The sequence below is a fragment of the Sus scrofa genome, chromosome 6 (genome assembly GCF_000003025.6).
Source record: "Sus scrofa isolate TJ Tabasco breed Duroc chromosome 6, Sscrofa11.1, whole genome shotgun sequence".
NCBI classification, from domain to species: Eukaryota; Metazoa; Chordata; class Mammalia; order Artiodactyla; family Suidae; genus Sus; species Sus scrofa.
This window is the reverse complement of record NC_010448.4, coordinates 29,493,789-29,514,455: the sequence shown is the minus strand read 5'-3', so window position 1 is coordinate 29,514,455 and position 20,667 is coordinate 29,493,789. Positions and strand designations below refer to the sequence as shown.

General features: G+C 48.5%; 1 protein-coding gene across 3 annotated transcripts in view; it reads left to right on the top strand.

The window, feature by feature from the left end:
• GNAO1 (G protein subunit alpha o1) overlaps window positions 1–20,667 on the top strand; it is a 176,301-nt gene that overhangs the window by 78,419 nt on the left and 77,215 nt on the right. For all 3 annotated transcript variants that reach the window (XM_021097094.1, XM_021097095.1, XM_021097097.1), the window contains one exon: window positions 5,773–5,914. In XM_021097094.1, the coding sequence (XP_020952753.1) occupies window positions 5,773–5,914 (142 nt within the window). The remainder of the gene's footprint in view (window positions 1–5,772; window positions 5,915–20,667) is intronic.

Below are 20,667 nucleotides of genomic sequence, written 5' to 3'. Positions count from 1 at the left end.
GCATTAGCTTCAGGAGCAGCTGGATCCAGTTGCTCAGATGATGCCTCTGGGAGCTGATTCTGTACTCTGTCACTTTACTATGTAGATGAAGCTCATTTGTTTGGGGCTACTGCAGAGTGAGATGCCAGGTGCCACTGACCACTATTAAGGTGTCCCAGGCAGCCTCACTTCTGCTTTCCGGATCTCAGCCTGGTCTCCTCCAGGGCTCAGACCTGGGCTGTCTGTCACAAGAGACCAGAGAGAGGGCTGCCTCTCCAATCACTAGCTGGACACTTCGTTTCCTTCCCCCATACTCCTATGGCCCATATTGTAGGAGGTATTATGATGCTCAGTTTGTATGTGAAATCTCTGGATTCTCTGGGAACCTGCATATAGGAATCCTGGGGAGAAGAAGCAGCCCTGCCCCTCAGCATTCACCTGGTAGTCACAAGCAGGGCCTCGAATGCCACCTTCACACTTAACTAGCCTTGTGACCTCAGGTAACTGGGTTAACCTCTCTGGGCCTCAGTTTCCTTATCTGTAAAAAGGAGATAATTATTATCTCCTAGGACTATTTTGAAGATTAGATGAGATGGCACCTGAAAAGCACTTAGCCCAGAAAGTAAGCCCTCAAACATTAGCTGTTGTCATGATGTTACTTCTTTTATACCACCAGTGAAGGAAATTCTATTTGGGAGGCTTTGATTTTAGAATGCGGATACTATTACTGACAGCTACCATTTATTATACACTTGACTACATCATAGGCACTTTATATATATCCCTCACAGCTACTCCTTGCAGTTGAGGAAACCAAGCCCTGGGATGTTAAATCCTTTACCAGGAACACACAGCTCATTAATGACATAGCCGCTTACGCCTATTTGACTCCTAAGCTCTAATCGCTGCTCCTTTCCTTCTCTGGAATGAAATGGGAAATAAAAAATAAAGGGTCCTGCAATGATGCTTTTAAGGATACATGAGTCAAAACAATGCTGGGGCAAGGGGTAAGGAGAAAAATGTGGCATGAAATAAATACTGAAGGACTGGAGTTCCTGTCGTGGCACATGGTTAACGAATCCGACTAGGAACCATGACATTGCTGGTTCGATTCCTGGCCTCGGTCAGTGGGTTAAGAATCCGGCATTGCCGTGAGCTGTGGTGTAGGTCGTAGATGAGGCTCAGATCCCGAGTTGCTGTGGGCGTAGCGTAGGCCGGCGGCTACAGCTCCAGTTAGACCTGTAGCCTGGGAACCTTCATATGCCACGGGTGCAGCACTAGAAAAGACAAGAGAAATACTGAAGGACTTACATTAAAAAATTGAGCAGTTTTCTCTGAGCAGTTATGAATATTATTTCCTTCTGGTGCTGTTCTGCGTGGGGCAACTTTTCCAGGGTTGAATACTTACTACTTTGTAGTCAGTGGGGGGAGGAAAGATAGAAAATTCCACCCTGAAACAAGAAGCCCAGTGTTAAGCTAATATAAGCCAATTTGAACAAGTTACATAACTAATAATCATAATTTGAGCAATTTTTTTTTTTTGGTCTTTTTAAAGCTGTACCCAAGGCATATGGAGGTTCCTAGGCTTGGGGTCGAATTGAAACTGTAGCCACTGGCCTACACCACAGCCATAGCCACGCCAGATCTTAGCTGCGTCTGCGACCTATACTACAGCTTACAGCAACACTGGATCCTTAACCCACTGAGTTAGGCCAGGGATCGAACCTGTATCCTCATGGGTACTAGTCAGATTCCTTTCCGCTGAGCCGAAACGGGAACTCCAATTTGAGCAATTTTTGCCCAAATTGCATCATTTTGAGGCAAAAGAAATGAAGCTTCTTTATCTTGGGCCATGCCAGGTACCAATGAGACCTTGTGGGCAGTATTCTGCCTAGTCCAGCCCAAAGATTGAGGTGTGGCCAAAAGGACTCTGCCCTGGGAGACGTGGGTTCTGTTCCTGTGTGTGACACTCACCTGATGGCCAAAAGGCCAGTTACTTAGTCTCAATCACCTCTCTTGTGAAAGGGTGTAATAAAAACCTACCCATCCTATCTTGATAGGTGGTGTAAAGATTGATCCATCTGATGGGTCTGAAAAATGATAGTCCCATCCCCTAGTGGAGGAGATTCTGTAGGCAGCCAAGGGTCCAGAGCATATTCTCAGGAGAATGGCAAGGCCTGCTGGTCCAAAACAAAGCTTGGTCAGACTCATTGCACTGCAGGCTGTGAGACTGTATCATGAGACCCACAAATCCAGGCTGCACCTCTTGAGTCATCCAGAGGTCCCACCCTCTGAGGGGAGGCTGTTCCTGAAGGCTTTTTAGTGGAGGTTTAGAGTTTGCAGTATGTGTCTTAACTTATCATGCTTTACTCTCAAGTAATATTATGCTACTTCAAATTTTTCAAGAGTATATTTCCATTTTACCCCTCCCATCCTTTGTGATATTATTGCATAAATTTTGCTTCTACATATGTTATAAATATCACAATACATTTTTAAGCCTTTTTCCTCTCTTTGCTTCAGTTTGGATAGATTCTATTGCTGTGTCTTCAAATTCACTGATCTTTTGTGCATCTAATCTGTTAATCTCTCCAGTGAAATTTTTATCTCAGATACTGTATTTTCATCTCTAAGATACTCCATTTTGTTCTTTTTTTAATCTTCCATTTCATTACTCATTATATTCATCTTTTCCTTAGATTTCTTGAAACTATTTTATATAGATGTTTTTGAGGGTTTTTTTTTTTTTCTTTTTAGGGCCACACCCACGGCATATGGAGGTTCCCAGGCTAGGGGTTGAATCAGAGCTGTAGCCACTAGCCTACGCCATAGCCACAGCAATGCCAGATCCACGCTGAGCCTACAACCTATACCACAGCTCTTGGCAACTCCGGATCCTTAACCCACTGAGCAAAGGCAGGGATCAAACCCACAACCTTGTGGTTACTAGTCAGATTTGTTTCCACTGCACCACAATGGGAACTCCTGTTTTTGAGGTCTTATTTGTTAATTCCATCATCTCTGTCACATCTGAGCCTGCTTTGTTGACTGATTTTTCTCCTGCTAATGGGTCATACTTTCTTCCTCCTTTGCATATCTGGAAATTTTTTCATTGGATGCTGGGTATTTTATATTGTTAAGGGTCTGGATTTTGCTGTCCTCATTTGAAGAGTATTAGATTTCTTGCCATCAGGCAATTAAGTTACTTGTGGGTCTGTTTGGGTTTTTTGAAGCCAATTTTTAAGTTTTGTCAGGGAATGTCTTAAAATAGCCTTTGCTCTAGGGACCATTTGGCCCTGCTGCCATGGCATGAGCCTTCTGGGGTCTCTGCCTTAGGTGCTCAGCCCTCCGTTCTGGCTTATTGGAACTGGAACTCACTTGTCTCCCAGCTTTGCATGGAGGTGTTCATCTTGTAAGCCTCCTTATCCTTGTTTCTTATCGAGCCTGTAGAGTCTCCCTCTGTTCAGCCAGAGGCTCAAAGAGACCCCTGTTCTGACACCTGGAGCACTCCTTCTCTGCACTTTTCTCTCTGGTATTCTGCCCCTCAAATCCCAGCCACCTCAGCCTTCCTGAACCTTTATCTTGACCCCATCAGTACAGTAAGACCTCTGTGCTCTGCTTGGGTCCTCCCTCCCCACAGTAAGGTTTGGGAAACAGGGCCAGGCAAGAAGCCAAGGCAGTCATAGGACTCACCACGCCTGCTTCCCTTCTGTCTGGGATCACAATCCTGTGCTGCCTATTCTCCAGTGTCTGAAACCACTTGTTGCATGTGCTTTGTTCGTCTTTCTAGTTGTTTACTTGGGAGCTAAGAATGCCCTTTGAGATCTCTCTGGGTTGTTGCACCAGCGAGCCAGACCAGGTGTACACACCCTCAAGAAGGGTATTTGAAAATGGATTTAGAGCTAATCAAAGTCAATGAAAAGGCAATATAGTCATTTTGATCTACTTCTTAGAGAAACTTAGGATAAAGACTCACAACCCAGCACCAAGTCACATTTTATAACAGGAATCATTAGTGTCTGTCAGTTGATGAGTGGATAAGTAAAACATGGCCTATCCATAAGTGGAATATAATTTGGCAACAAAAAGAGAGTACTGATGCATGCTACAGCACAGGTGGACATGGATGAACATGCCAAGTGAATGAAACTAGTCACAAAAAAACACATCTTGTACCATTCCGTGTGTACGAAATGTCCAGAACAGGCAAATTTATAAAAGCAACAGGCAGATCAGATGAGTGGTCATTTATTGCTGGGGTTTGGTGGGGGGTGGACAGTGACTGCTAAGGGTACAGGATTTCCTTGGGGGAGGAAACTGTTCTAAAATTAGACTGTGGTGATCCCTGTCCAACCTTGTGACTATACTAAGAAATATTGAATCATGTGCTTTCAGTAGGTGGCTTGCATGTGTGTGAATTACATCTCAGTAAAATTCTTTACACAAAGACTTGTTAGCAGTTTTCTCTTGTGAGGAAGGCCTGAAAGGGGCTGTGGAGACGGAAAGGAAGATGTGCATGTGGCAGGTAGTGGTCATGGGCCGGAAAGCCTGACCACAGGAGAGTTTACACCGTTTACTGGGATATGATGCATGTTGGATATTAGTCTTGAAATCTGTTTGTCCTCTCTTAATTACCTCCACCGTAAGAGGATTCTGGCAAAGTCTTGGTTTTACCCCCTTTCTAGTTCTCTCTCCCCCACTTGGCCCTTATTGACAGTGAATATTCCTTGAGCAACCAGCATCTGCAGGGAGCAAGGTCCTTAGGGCAAGCCCAGCCTCAGCCTTGACCCCAGAGGAACCTGAGAACCAGAGGACAGGGAGTGTCACGTGGTCTCTGAGAACTGCAGTGTCACCTTCATGTGCTTCGTATCGTGTTCAGAGCCATAAGAATAAGGGTGACACAATGGTCAAATCCCAGCAGGGCATGGAGAGTGGGCACATTCCTTCTGTTGGCTTTTCTCTTGTCAAAGATGAAGGTAGTTCATTTCAAGTGCGCTTACCGTCAGTAAAAGCAGTGTGAGTTTTCTGTGAAGGAAAAATGCATCGTGATTTGCCAGCTTCTTCCAAGGGTCTTCGGCGGTATATTCCTGAGTGGATATTTAAGTTAAGACCCTGAGCTTTGCTTAGGTAGACAAATAGCGAACATTTATTGAGTGCTTGGTGTGTGTTCTAAGTGCTTTTAAGTACTATCAACACCTTGACTGATCTTTCTTTCACTGTACCTAGGGGATGAATAAAGACTGCATTACTGGAGTTCCCGTCGTGGCGCAGTGGTTAACGAATCCGACTAGGAACCATGAGGTTGCGGGTTCGATCCCTGCCCTTGCTCAGTGGGTTAAGGATCCGGCGTTGCCGTGAGCTGTGGTGTAGGTTGCAGACACGGCTCGGATCCCGCGTTGCTGTGGCTCTGGCGTAGGCCGGTGGCTACAGCTCCGATTGGACCCCTAGCCTGGGAACCTCCATATGCCGCAGGAGCAGCCCAAGAAATAGCAAAAAGACAAAAAAAAAATTAAAAAAAAAAAAAAAGACTGCATTACTTTTTTCCACTATTCTGTTTTTCAGTTTAATTTTCAGTCATTCAGGCAGATTTTTCTTTCAGAGTTTGTGGTATTATTGTAACAGCTCAATAATTCTTCCAAATTGGACCTAGCCCTCAGCAAGCTAAGTCAGGAGGTTGGCAGGGAGTGGGGGTAGGGTGGGGGAAAAGGGGGGTGCCTCACATGCCTGGTGCTCTTTGTGCCGGGGTCAGGACAGCAACCCTCCTCAAATGTGCGATGTGTGGTTTTTCTCTAGGATCATCCATGAAGATGGCTTCTCTGGAGAAGACGTGAAACAGTATAAGCCTGTTGTCTACAGCAACACCATCCAGTCCCTGGCAGCCATCGTCCGGGCCATGGACACTTTGGGCATCGAATATGGTGACAAGGAGAGAAAGGTAAGCCACTGCACACATGGGCCTAGCCAGGAGAGGGCCTGGCCGTTACCCACTGTATCTTCCTCATAAGGCTGGGCTGCCGATGCTAGAACAGAACGAGACTGTGCTGGGTCACCAGCCTAAGTCCTTGTACCAGCCAGCCTGGCAAATACTATCAAACACGGGCTCCGGTGATGGGCAAACCTCTGCAGCAAAGTCGCCAGCAGAGATAGTAGCCACAGAATTCCAGGGTGTATTTTTCAAATGAGGAAGTATTGGTGATTGCCCTAAACTGGGACTCTCTGGGACTTTGAACATGCCCTTGGACAGTGATTGAACAGAAAAAATACTTCTTAGACAAGCCCCACTTGGCCTCATCTCCCCTCCTTAGGAAAGCTTTCCTTACCTTGTGGCGGGTGGGGGCAGCCGTTTGAATCAACTCTCTTCCCACCTTTATGCCAAGGGACGTGTTTTCTGTCTCTCCAGAGGTGAGTCTCAGGGTCTCGGGGGCTCTCCTTCCTGTAGGAGGTCGATATCCTAGAACAGGGACTGGTTTTCAGTTGTTTCCAGGTAGCTGATAAGTAGTGAAAGAAATAAGTTATAAAAAGCCTCTTATTCGCAAACATTTGCATAAACTGTGAGACTGAACCTTACACAACTACACTAGCAAAGCTAAATGAAAGAGTGCAGGGAGGGAAAACAGCCTCAAAGATTTCTATCCAGACGTGACTCTTTGTCTCCTGGTGGGATTCTGAACCCCACCCTTCCTCTCCCTGTGACCCAGAGCTTGGAGAAGGGGAGCAGGTGGAGGCCTTCAAGGCCTACGTCCCTCATTGGAGCCCCTGGAAAGAGAGCATTAACCTCTGATTACTGTGTGGTTTGGTTGTGTGTCGTATACACACACACACACACACACACACACACACACATCCTTTCTTTGCTAAAAATCAACTCCCTCACTGAGGAAAACTATCCTCACCCCTCTGGGTCTGATAAATCATCTGTGAAAGATAGATGTAAAATTCACTATTTTAGGCACAAAATCCTAATTCCATGGGTCAGAGTCCTTCCAGCTCAGGCATTGGCTTCTCCAGAGCAGGGGAATTGGGTGACTAAGAGTGTGTCCAGGCCAGGCTGCAATGGGAGAGCCGGGCGCGGCTCCTCTGCAAGGCTGAGTCCAGTAGCCAGTTCTGCAGAGGAAGCACTTCTCCCTGGACACTGGCTTTGGTTTTGCTTATAGAGCCAAGGCCCCTGGAATGAAGGGCACCATGAGCCCTTCAGTTTTATTTCCACTAAATGTCCACTGAGGGTGCCATGTGCTGGGTGCCAGGGATACGCGAACCAGCACACTAGTCATGGAGGCTGGAGAAACCAGTCAGCAGATAGCAGCTCAGATCATCAGAAGCAGCCAAGGCTGGTTAGGAGTAGCCAGAGGAGTTACAGGGCCTCCTTCATTTTCATAATAATGACCACAGCGGTAATACAACTAGCTTTCTTATATTGAACACCTACTAGCTGTCAGGCACTGTGCTAAGTATTAACCCACTTAAATCACCTTGAGCATTAAAACCCAGAGCAAGAAATGCCAGGTCTGATCTTCAGACGTAAGACAGGCGATAGGCCTTTGGTCTCTGTGTATCCCTTTTGGCCGAAGAAAGAGTATGGTGCCTGAATCTCAGTTAACCAGACAGCAGACAATGCAAAAGGCTCATGTGTCCATAGCATACACCCTACACACACAAGCACACACACCATGGCCCCTGAGATCTTTCAAGAGTGGGGCACTGCCATGCCCACTTCCCAACCAACTCTTCCTTCCCCAAAACCTCCTGCCCTGATGATAACCCACAATAGTCAGTGTGACTTTGGAATACTTTTCTCCTTCAGTTTTGGAAAACAGTCATTTTCAAATGGAGGGATTTTCTTTTCCGTTTTATTATCCTGCATAGAGAGATGATTGCTCGGGAGTTATTAGTAACATGATATATTATATATTAAGGACTATACTGTGGGGCCCCTTGGCCTCTGTGGCTCTTTCTCTTATGTGGGATTCCTGGCAGAGACAGCCAGAAATAGTGGGAAGTTGGGAAAGGATCCAGTAGGAAGGGAGATCGAGAGCAGAGCAGGGACTCCATGGTAGTACCACTGAGCTGGAGCCCAGTCCTGTTCTGACAAGTAGCAACATGGCAGGCTCCTGACCTGTCACCAGGGCAGCACAAGCTTGTCAAGTACACGCACCTCGCTGGTAAAGTCCTCCAGGCCCTGGGACACCCCCTGTGCTATTTCACCTTAGGCCAAAGTGACAGGGCAGCTGGAGAAGGTGTTTCCTGGGAGTGGGCTAGTGTGGATTTGGTGTCTGGGCAGCTGCATGCACGGACCCCCGCAAAGCCATGTGTGATGATGAAGGAAAGGGGCCTAGTGATTAATTAACTGGGGCGAAAGGATAAGGATTAGGAAGCTGGGACTCTAGTGTCCAGGAATGGTGTGAAACCTCTGGCAGAAAATCAGGAGGTGTTCTATCTAGGCTGGGCTAAAGGTGGTTTCAACCTGATGGGCCTCCAGGTGGGATCAGCAAGTTGATGGACTCAGGGAACCGAAGCTCCAAGGGGTGATGATAATAGTCACTTTCGATTCCAGGGCTTGTATTAAACCATTTACACTAATTAAATCATTTAATCCTAACAACTACCTGTGCAGTGGGTGCTATTGTTAGTCTCATTTTATAAATGAAAAAAAAAAAAAAAAAAAAAAGAAACGAGGCAGAGAGGTGAAGTGACTTACCCAAAGTCACTCAGCACAAAATAATATGCATATATAGTGTAGATATATAACCCTGAGGAAGCTATAATCCGTGTGACTCAGGTCCAGATCAGAGTCGCCTTTAAACAGGCACAGTACCATGGGACAAGACGAATCTTCAGAAGACTCCCATTCTTTCTTCTGGGTCTGGGACTCAAAGAGCAATTCCCACCAGTTTTCTCCTATGTCCTTTTCTGTCTCCCTCTGTCTGTCCCAGCCCCACTCTCTTGAGTTGCTTTTTCCCTCAGGTTCCCCAGAGGTGGTCTGTCTTCTCCCAGCCTGCCAGGCCTTTCCTCTCCTGTCCTTTCTCCTCCTTGCCGCTCTCCCACATTTTCTCTCCTGCCTTCTCGTTCCCTCTCCTGCTCTCTGCCCCTCCTCTCCCTCTCTCCCTTTCTCCAGCTGGTCCTCAGTTTCTCTCTTTTTTCTTCTTCCCCTCTCGCTTGTCTTCACTGCCACCTTCCTTCGCCCCCTCCCTCTAAGGGTCTCCCTCCAACCTTCCCTCCCTCCTCACCCCCAGCTCATTATTGTGTTAATTGTCTTAACCTTTGAGTGGAGTCCCTGCCCCTCCTCCTTCCTCCCTCTTTAGCTCAGGACCTGCATCTGTATCACAAAAGCAGAGAAACTAGTCTGGCAGAACTGGCCTAATCTCAGACACTGAAAGAAAGTCTGGGAGAAAAAGAACATTTACAGGATTAGGAGGTTCACTTGGACCAGCAGGGGGATGGGGAAAGTCAGTGAACAATCCCATGTTATAAATTTTATCACACACACGTGTGTGTGTGTGTGTGTGTGTGTGTGTGTATAATTTATATGCATATACACCTATACTTGCATATGTAAAGTACTCTGTAATGGAACAATAGGGAAGAAGTAATGCCTTGAAATTGTATGAGTTTTTTCAGTTGAAAATACTCTCATTTTCACTTTCTCACTGTGCCTGCTTCTCTCACTAAATTATAAGCTCTCTGAGGACAGAATATAGATCTAATCCATCTAGTATAGTGCCTGACACAAGAAGTATTGGGTACTGTATTCAAATCCCAGGTCTACCACCTGCTCTATGGCCCTGGGTAGATTATTTAACTTCTTTAACCCTCGATGTCCCTGGCTGTAAAATGGGCATAATCCTAATACCATCTCTATTCATCTGCTGGAAGATTACATGAGGTCATACATGTGAAGGGTTTAGGATCGTGCCTGACAAGCACAGCACTTAATGGGTGGCCCAGGGAGAGTGACCCAGGCGGGACTAAAGATCAGGGCTGGTGCTGAAGTTACTGCCCAGCGCTCCAAGGTTCCACCAAGGGGCTTCATTAGAAGGCCCCCACACCCAAGTTAATGGCCCTCTTTGGGGAAGCAGAATCAGATTTCACACTTAGATCCCAGAAATGTCATTGGATCTTCTCTGGTAAAATAAATCTTGACATTTAAGTCACCTGGCGGAGCTCTGAACATTATCTGCTTTTTAATCAGGGAAATATTGTGGTGCATTCACCCTGTGGTTTGCACAAATTCTGAAACAGACAAAAACAAGGATGCTTTCTGGTCTGCTGGTCAGAGTTCCTAGGGCCTGGAGAAATCTCAGCAGTGACTGTCAGGTCCGATGGGGGCTGGGGAGGGTGACAGATAAGGCCCAAACCTAAGGCCAGGCAGAGGCTTCCTCTGGGCAGCAGCATTTCTTGTCATGCCTTCTACAACTCCTCACCATCCAGAGCAGGGACAGCTGGAGCAGCCGCCTCCGCTCACCCATTCATTCATCTGTGTAGGCGTTCCTGCAGTGGTGGGCAAGTCCTGGTCCCTGCCCCCCCTTCTCCCTGGGCACTGGCAAGGACGGCAGGTGTTTCAGTAGATACGGTTTTTTAATCTCCTGAAAGTGCAGTGATAACAGCATACCCTCACTGGGTCGTTTTGAGGATTAAATGACTAATAAGTGTGAGCTCTTAGAGCAGGGTCTGGCACACAGTAAGTGCTTGGGAAAGCTTAGATGTTATTAGCATCACCTGCCTTGAAGCAAAATGACAACTACTCTAAAGGTTGATTAGGCCTTACAACAAAGGGTAGGAGGGAGGCAGGCCTGTGCCGAGTAAAGATGTATGTCAGGGGCCTGGAAAACTTGCGCGAGGAGTCTTGCCTTTGCCTGGGTTCCGTCCTGCTGTCCACTGGCTATCTGAGAGAATCAGGAAAGCCGGAGCAGGCTTGGACGTCTTGCATGACTGGCATTAATGAAGAGGTGCTGATGAGAAGATGACGGTTCTTCTCCACTGAGTGTTGGAGTTTACCAACGGCTAACTAAATGTTTTTCTGACTCTTGCTAACATGCTGAGCCATTCCCTGCCTTAGTGAGTCAAGTGCTGAGAACACACTAGGGTGTTTCCTTGTTGATGGCAGGGTTGGGGGTGGGGGTGTCACACTGGCCCTCTAGCTCCTCTCGGTGGACATGGGCATTGTGGTCCAGGCCCAGAGATGAAGGACACTCCAGTAGGAGGTTGGGCCTAATATGCTATTCCAGGACATTCCGAAGATGTTACCTTTGAATAAATTGTTGGAAAAACAGTTCAGGTAGAAGAGAGCCTAGATCCTTCCTGCCTTGAGGCCTTTGATCCACAGACTTCAGCCCAAGCACAGACATGCTCCTGGCCTTGTTCCTCAAGAAGCAGGTGATGGCTGCCATTATGGTTATGGAGGCGTTCCATGCATTGAGTTTGGGGGTAGTCATTACTTTAGCTGTAAATGGTAAGCACTTTCCCTTGCGCAAAGCTCACAAAGCTCCTCTGAGTTTCCATCTGTAAGTTAGGAGGTATTTAGCTCCAAGTAAAAACTGTTCAACTGATAGTGTCCTTGACAGTAGGGACAACTCTTGTTTCCAGGACAGGGAGTCCAAAGAGTCGGCAGTGCCAGGGCCTCTCTGCATCTGTGCAGCATCACGGCCCAGGTCAGCACCTCAGTGGCTCACTGGGAATTCACGGCTCCTTCTCACAAGGAGTCCAGAGGCAGTAGGAAGAAGCTGGGCAGCTTATTCCACATTGGCCTAGCAGCACGGGAACTGAGGGAAGCAAAACTGTGGCTTTTTTTGGCCACTCTGTTAGGACACAGAGGCAAGAAGGAATAGCACCAGTCCTCACCTGCCCACTCCCTGAGGACTGTCATGGGAATTAGTGAGACTATGAATGCAGATGTGCTGTGTCAGTGGGCAGTCCAGACCAGAAGCCAGAAGTACTGGTGGGTACTCTGGCAGATGGATGCTCTTCCAGGCTGAGGCAGAGGTGGGTCCTAGTTTCTTTTGCAGTTTTTGCTTTTGTTTCCCCACTGTCTTAGTCTTTTCTGGCTGATATAACAAAAATACCAAAGACTGGGTGGCTTAAACAACAGAAATTTATTTCTCACCATGCTGGAGGCTAGGAAGTCCAAGTTCAAGGTGCCAGCTTATCAGATGTCTGGTGAGGGCCACTTCCTTGTTCATGGACAGCCATCTTGCTGTGTCCTCACATGATGGAAAGGATAAGATTGATCTCTGGGTTCTCTTATAAAGCTCTTATAAATCAGCACCCCAAGGCTCCTCCTCCTGATGTCATGACATTGGGGATTAGGTTTCTACATATGAATTTCAAGGGAACACAAACTTTCAGTCTGTGTCTCAGAAGCTAGCATGTTGCCCTGAAGGGCACCAGAGACAAGAAAACAATTGGTGGCAGGTAAGTCCCTAGCAGCAAAAAAGCTGTGGCAGAGTCTCTGGAAAGAAAGTCTGTGCAGGTGAACCTGAAGCAGGGCTCCCTGAGGAAAGCACAGGCAAACCACTACCTGCATACCCCGGCGCCCCAGCTTTTCTGGGCTCCTTGGTCACTGCCAGGGCCCGGCCAGCTCCTGGCCTCTATCTGGGCCCTCTGGGCTTCCCTTCTGTGGTGTGCCATGTGGAGTGGGTGTCCAAGCCTGGGCCTCTGCCAGTCTCCACACATTCACTGCCTGTAGAAAGGGATGTGAAATTTTTAAAAGACGGAAAAGGAAACCCAGAAACTCCAACCAACAGTAAGTGATGAAAACCACAGGCCATGATACACTTGTATCCCCTTCCTCCCTCCCGCTCCCTTCCCTCCCTCTCTCTATCCCCTGTACTACACTCCCCTTACTTTCCCTGTAAGCCCTGAATTACCTGACTCTAATGGAAAAATGTTACAACTATGCAAGTAAATAGTCCCAAGCATCAGGATGAGGGCGGTCCCCACTAGTGGCCTTTTCCCTTAGGTATGTGGAGGGCCCCAGCATTATAGCCCTCATTCTCCCTGCCCAATCTCTCTCCCCCGGCCGCCCCACAGGGGAAACCAGAGCTTCCTCTTTGGTGAGGGAAGATTGTGTATATATCCTTTGGGCTGAAAGATTTCTTTAAAGTGGCAGATGAGCTGCCAAGGAGATCTCCTAGCCTTAGAAGATGTAGAAAACAGCTAAGAGAAGCCTGTCTAGCCAATGCCCCCCGCCTTTTTGAGGCTCCTGGTATATTGAAAAATGAAGAATTCCTAAAATAAGATCACAAAATTGTGGCATATTTTAAATGTGTATACTTAACAGATTAATACTTTGGACCCACCACAAATGCAGTGCAATAAAACTGTGCTACCCAAAACGTAGTTACGGGATTTGTAAAAATAATTCATTCACAGTGCAGTGCTGGTCATGCGGGCCTGTAAGGGGACAAAGACTAAAGCTTTGTGGTGAGCACTGTTGCCTTTGACCTTGAGGTCTCTCCCTGAGGACATCTCTTACATCTCATCCTTTCCTGGGGACCCAATGTACTGCCAAGGAGCCTGGGGACCAAGAGGTGGACTTGGGGTCATCAAGGTATCAGGGATGGGAGAGTGATCAGGTGTGCCGAGGCATGTAGGTGAGACTATGAGTCACAGACCCGGTGGGGGTGGCCAAGATGTGCTTTCTGTGTCCCTCCCCAGCTTGGAGGCCCTGCTCTGTGTGCTTGTGGGGTGAGTGGTATAGTACCACACACACCGGGGTTGGGGATGGCTCCCCTAGGAAAACCAGAGCCCATCTGCCCTTCCCACAACCACACCCACATCCATCTTCTGCTGGAATCAGCTCTCGCCCCCCTTCTTATTTATTTGGTGGCCACAACCTACAGTGGTCTTGCATCACTGCTGAAGACCCTCTCTGGATCAGTTAGGACACCCTTGGTCACAAAACATAAAAAATAAAATCAAACTGGCTTGTGGGGAAAAAAAAAAATGACCTCACCCAAGGATGAAGACATCCTGAGGTCCTGCTGCAGGTGAGGCTTGACTCAGCAGCTCTGATACAGTCCTGGCTCCTCTCTCTCCACTCTGTCCCCCTTTGCAGTCTTCACCTTACACTCCACAGAATCTCTCCTTGCCTTGCAAGAAAATGGCTGTAGCAGTTAAGTCACCACATCCTTCCACCCTGCCTCATCTGAGAGTATCCTGGGACGTACAGAGTGCAAGGTGCCTCCCTGCAGTCCCTTTGCTGAGCAGCCACTTAGGTCCTGGGAGTCCCTTTTTCTCCTTGTCCCAATTAGATCTCATGCCCATCTCTGGACCAGTCACTGTGACCAAGGGGAATGCCGTACTCTGATTTCCTGAGGGGTTCTTGGGACCAGAATGAATTCCCCAGAGCAAAAAGCAGGAGTTCATGAAGGTGGAAGCAGAAGAAACCGAGGAGACCATCATAACCATCCTGAATCTCTCATTGACTTTAGCACAGCCAACCGTGCCTGACTCATACTGTGTCCATGGATGGCCTGCCAGGCTGAAGTTAGCACAGCAGAATTAGGAGATACCCAAGTTTGGCTGGAGCTAGAGCTGCTGTTCCCTTGGCAGCCTTTCCCTAAGTGGGCCAGCCAGGATCCCAGGTGTGGGGCACGTGTACACAGCCCCCAGCCCACCATTTACCCTTCCTGTCTCACCTTTGCACTGGGGCTGTGGCAGAGGCTGATGGTGCAGGGAAGGGGGCGGATAGGTTTCAGGGTGTCTCCTGGGAAGACTTGGGGGCTTTCCCAGCCTACCTGAACCAGCAGAGACCTTAGCAATACACCAGTCAAGACCTCGTTTTAGAGCTGGGCAGGTGTAGCTGCTGAGGGCTGTGCCCCAGGGAGGCAGCTCAGCAGGGCTTAGAGTGAGACTTTGAAGTCCAGAGACACAACCTTGAATGCTGGCCCTGCCTGTCACCAGCATTGGACTTCAGGCTGGTTACTTGGTTCATGCAACCTCGGATTCCTCCTCTGAAAACTGAAGATGACAATAATATGACCTACTCACAGGGTTATTATGATTAAAAGATGACTATGTATTGAGGGCTAAGCATGGGGCCTGGCACCTTGTAAGTGCACCCCCACACTTCACTGCCTTTTTGGTGAAGGGAGAGCCAGGACTAGAAGCCTGGCTGTGACAGTTGTTTCAAACTGGGGTGAAGAGTTAGTGCTGAGACCTCTGAACTGCCACAAGTCAAAGAGGTGGCCTCAGCCCCTCCCCAGAGTTACCTATGGGCTCTGGTTCCAGGCCAGGAGGCAGGTGTGTGCCCAGCCCTCATTCTTGCTGGCTTCGCAGGAGTGGTGCTGAGGAGGCTGCTCCCTAATCAGAGCCCAGTAGGGCCTGAGACAGAAGCCAAAAGAGATGGTGCCTAAGGAGAGAGGAAGCAGGATCAGAGAGAGAGGTGGACAGCACTGGGTAGAGGTCCCCTGGGAAACATAAGAGTAGGAAGGGTAACCCCGTGGGGTATCCCAGCATCAGTGGGGTGCCTATTGCAGAGCGAGTGCTCCTTAAATGACAGCTGCCTTCTTTTTTATTGGGGCTGCCCCTAGCTCCGTGAATATCATTCCCGCCATAACCCCCCCCCCCAGTCCCTGCGGCTGAAAGTGTCTTTTCCTTCTCCTGCGCACCTACAGCATCTCTCTCTTTTTCATTTGTTCACTCACTTGATCATTTGATCATGTGTTGTGGCTTTCTGTGTACTTAGGGGTTTGGCAGGCACTGAGCATGTGGCGGGGGGGTGGGGGGTGGGGGGACAGAAACAAGGACTGGTGCCTTCACAGAGCCCAGTCTGGGGAGGGACATCTCAGTAACTGCAGAGGCTGTGAGTGTCCCAACAGCAGGCCTGGCCTGGCCTGTGCTGAGGATGACAAAGAGCAGAAGGAATGGCATGCGTGAGGCAACAAGAGCAGGAGAAAGGGGGGTGGAATGTTGCAGGTGGGTGGAACAGCATGTGCAAAGTCTCTGAAGTAGAGACTCCCACTTGAGTGTCAGGGTCTCAAAGAAGGCTAGGGTGAGCCCAAAGATCCAGTGGGGAGAGTGGCAAGAGATGAGGCTGAAGAGGGAGGCAGGGGCCCGCCAGGTAAGGAGAGCCTCAAGGCCATGAAAGGAATTTTGGCTTTGCTCCTAGGTCAACAGGAAGTTGTGGAAGGTGTTAAGCAAGGTCAGGACATGGCTGGCCTCTGAAGAGGCCCGCTGTGGCTGTCGTGTAGAGAATGGAAAGAAGAGCAACCAGAGAAGAGCCGAGAGACTACTGCAGGCTTTCAGGGTGGAAAGGTAGTCTGTCCTCCGAGGGCGGATAGAGGTCCCCACTTATTGGGTGCAGACAGGACTCCAGCACAATGGCAGCCCCTGGCCTCTCTGCCCTGGAAGTCCTCAGAGAGAACCTCTTCAAGGCTCCCTCATATAGAGAACCACAGCCTCTCCTCCAGCCCTTGACCGCAGCCCTTTCTGGGTATTCTGACCTCTACTCCCTCAACCCCCACCCCTGGCCTCAGTTGCCTCATCTGTACAATAGGGAGGACTCTATACTTGTGACAACAAATACCACAGACAGGGAGTCCCAGCAACACAGCATGCTCCCCCAGACACAGCATGAACGTGTTACTGCCTCTGCATGTACAGACCCTTCTGACTCAAACAGCAAGCCCGTGATGCTCAGCACAAGTGCTGGCAGGCAACTTCTCTCCTTCCTCTCTCCCGAGAGAGTCCAGGAACAGCTGACAGCTAGCTCTGGAGGGGCCATAGATGAGGAGCATTTGCACAACCAGACTCCCCCTCCCCCAGTACCTCTGGTCCAAAGTCCCCAGGGCACAGCCCTGAAATAGCTCACTGCCAAATTAGGTCCCGCTTTTCCAGCTCCGTGGGCGCCCTCCCCCTTCTTGCCCAGCTCTCTGTCTTCATTCCCTTCTCCTTCCCACTGCACTTCCCTGCATGGTGCCGAGACCAGCTGGTTTCCCTGATGACAACTGGCCAAGGAGAAGGCAGTAGCTCTCCCGGACCAGGATGTCTCTCTGTGCCCAGCTTCACAGGCCAGGGTGCTACCAGAGGCTCCACAGCTGTTCTCAGGGTCTGCAATGTGCACCTACCTGAGTGGTGAAGTGCCTTGATTCCTAGACACCACCCTGCCCGGGACCACATCCAGGAGTTCTCCTCTGTAGCACGAAGCCTGGCGATAAGGTCTCGGCCTCTTGTATCTTCTTGTGTGGAACCACAGTGCATATCCTCGAAGGGAAGCTGTGTGTGTGGTGGGGCCAAGAGCACCCACTCAGGAGTCAGGCAGGTACAGGGTTGAAACTGGATTCTACCCTTTAGCTTTGTGACCTCGGGCAGGTTCCTCCAGTTCCCTGAACCTCAGTTTCCTAATAATACTTGGTAATAGTATCAGTGTAGGTCAGTCAGGACACAGGCTTCCCTGCTGTGACAAAGACCCCTCCATAACAGTGGCATAACTAAAATATGTGTTTCTCTTCTGCCTGAGCAACCCAGATGTGACACTGACCAGTCCTGTTGCTCTGTCATGCTCAGGATATCTGCTTCCATTCCAGGCTGGAGATCCTGCCCCAGTTACCCATTCTAGCCAGCAGCACAGGAGGAAGGGAGGGAGATTGGCTTGTGGAAGGCCTCGAGTGTCAGATCCAGAAGTGTAGATGCTCATGGCCTGGACCCGGGATGTGTATGTTGGGGGAAGAGCCTGTGGCCAGCAGTGCTCCACAGAGATGGCGTGGTGGGCAGGCGAATTGCAGTCCCCCCACTGGAACATGTTGTGTCGTGTCAGTGTGCTTCAGGTCCACTTCTCAGCCTAGGCCCAGTGCGTCCTCCCTGGCTCACAGCATCAGCATCTCAGACCCCATTCCACCAGCCACTCAGGTGTCCCCGCTTTGCCCAGCACTTCCTGCTGGACCTGCACAGCCATCCTTGTCCCTGGAAGCCCCTTCCTGGTGCATCCACGTCCCTCATAGTCTATAGCAGCCCTGTGGAGTTTAATCACAGCCTTTTAATGAGCACTTTGCTGTGAACATACCGTTTTGTGCTGGAAGAATCTTTAACATTCTTCTAACTCCAGATTCCTCAGACATTAGTCCTTCTAGGTGGGAACAACACTCTCTTTTCTTGTTAAGTTTGGTAACGTGGACTCTGTCTCCTCTTGGGGACCCACAGTGTGCATTACAGTATCCAAGGCACTCAGAGTCCTACAGAAGGGAAGCCTGTTGATGTGTGTCTCATCCAGAGTTTTCCACATTTTTCTTTTTTTTTTTTAATGGTTTTTATTTTTTTCCATTTTAGTTGGTGTACAGTGTTCTGTCAATTTCTGTCAAGTGACCCAGTCACACACACATATATATACATTCTTTTCCTCCATCGTGTTCCATCATAAGTGACTAGGTATAGTTCCCTGTGCTATACAGCAGGATTTCATTGCTTATCCATTCCAAACTCCATAGTTTACTTCTGTTAACCCGACTCCCAGTGCACCTCTTCCCCTCCCCCTTGGCAACCACAAAGTCTGTTCTCCAAGTCCATGAGTTTCTTTTCTGTGAAAAGGTTCATTTGTGCTGTATATTAGATTCCTGATATAAATAATATTATATGGTATTTGTCTGTCTTTTTTTTTTTTTTTTTTTTTGGTCTTTTTGTCTTTAGGGCCATACCTGCGGCACATGGAGGTTCCCAGGCTAGGGGTCGAATCAGAGCTATAGCCGCTAGCCTACACCAGAGGCGCAGCAATGCTGGATCCAAGCGGAATCTGCAACCTACACCACAGCTCACGGCAACTCTGGATCCTTAACCCACTGAGCAAGGCCAGGGATCAAACCTGCAACCTCATGATTCCTAGTCAGATTTGTTTCCGCTGCGCAGTGGGAATGCCTTGTCTTTCTCTTTCTGACTTACTTCACATGGTAGGAGAGTCTCTAGTTCCATCCATGTTACTGTAAATGGCATTATTTTGTTCTTTTTTATGGCTGAGTAGTATTCCATTGTGTCTGTATACCACATCTTCTGAACCCATTCATCTGTCGATGGACATTTAGGTTGTTTCCATGTCTTGGCTATTGTGAATAGTGTTGCAGTGAACATAGGGGTGCTTGTGTCTTTTTCAAGGAAAGTTTTGTCCTGATATATGCCTGCGAGTGGGATTGCTGGATCATGTGGTAGTTCTATATTTAGTTTTCTGAGGTACCTCCATACTGTTTTCCATGGTGGTTCCCACACTTTGCTTTTCTAGTGATCCTATTAAGTTGCATAACCATCCTCTGGGACCTGCTGCTCTCGCCCAGGTCCTTCCTTTTACCAAAGAGGATATTGAAGGACGAGCGAGAAGAGGCTTGCACAAGGTCATACCTCAGGTCCAGTAGAGATGGTATGAGACCCAGGTCTCCTGTTTCTAGACTGAGGATTTTTCCACTTGTTTTCCTCTCTCCTGTCCCCACAGGAAGTGAGAACCACACTCCCATTCTCCAGTAACTGTTCAAGGTGTGTCTTTCCTGCTCCAGAGTCCTAGGCCCATACCCTCCCACCCCCAACCCACCCTTAGCATCTGATGTCCCTGAATAGTCAAAGGGCAGGGCCACTGCCTTCTGCTTCTCTTGCTCCTATAGGTGGAGCCTGTGATTAAGGGTGAAGTACCATTGGGCCAGTAAGCTCTTTCTCCCCCCCCCACTCTCTCTTTTTGGTGGCATATGAATTTGGTTCAGGGTTAGCCCTCCGAGACTTTCACCCTCCCTTGTTTGCCTCCAAGAGTGCAGTCCTGGGTGCTTATGTGTGATCTGATATTCCCCCATGCCCCATTGCTGTCCTGAGCACTGTCCACATGTTAGCTAATTTGCTCTCTTCTCTTTTCCCTTTCAGAGGCCCCTATTTCTTTTCTTTCTTTCTTTCTTTTGAGGTGTTATCTCATTATGTTGTTTTCTTTATTAAAGTATAGTTGATTTACACTGTCATGCCAATTTCTGCTGTATAGCAAGATGATTCACACACACACACATTCCCTTTTTTTTTCTTTTTTGGGCCACACCCATGGCAAATGGAGTTTCCCAGGCTAGGGGTCTAATCGAAGTTTTAGCCGCTGGCCTACACCACAGCTCACGGCAACACCAGATCCTTAACCCCCTGAGCAAGGCGAGGGATCGAACCTGCAACCTCATGGTTCCTAGTCAGAATCATTTCCACTGTACCACAACAGGAGCTCCACATTCCCTTTCTTATATTATTTTCCATCATGGTCTATCCCAGGAGACTGGATGTAGCTCCATGTGCTATGCAGTAGGAACTTACTTCCTATCCATAGTAAATGCAATAGTTTCTATCTACTAACCCTGAACTCCCAGTCTGTCCCTCCTCCTCCCCCTTCCCCTTTGGCAACTATAAGTCTGTTGTCTGTTTCTGTTTTGTAGACAGGTTCATTGTGTCCTTTTTTTTTTTTTTTTTTTTTTTTTTTGGTCCTTTTTTTTGGTCTTTTTGCCTTTTCTAGGGCCGATCCCGTGGCATATGGAGGTTCCCAGGCTAGGGGTCTATTCAGAGCTGTAGCCGCCGGCCTACGCCAGAGCCACAGCAACGCAGGATCCAAGCCACATCTGCAACTACAGCTCACGGCAACGCCGGATTCTTAACCCACTGAGCAAGGCCAGGGACCGAACCCACAACCTCATGGTTCCTAGTCGGATTAATTAACCGCTGAGCCATGACGGGAACTTCCATTTGTGTCATTTTTAG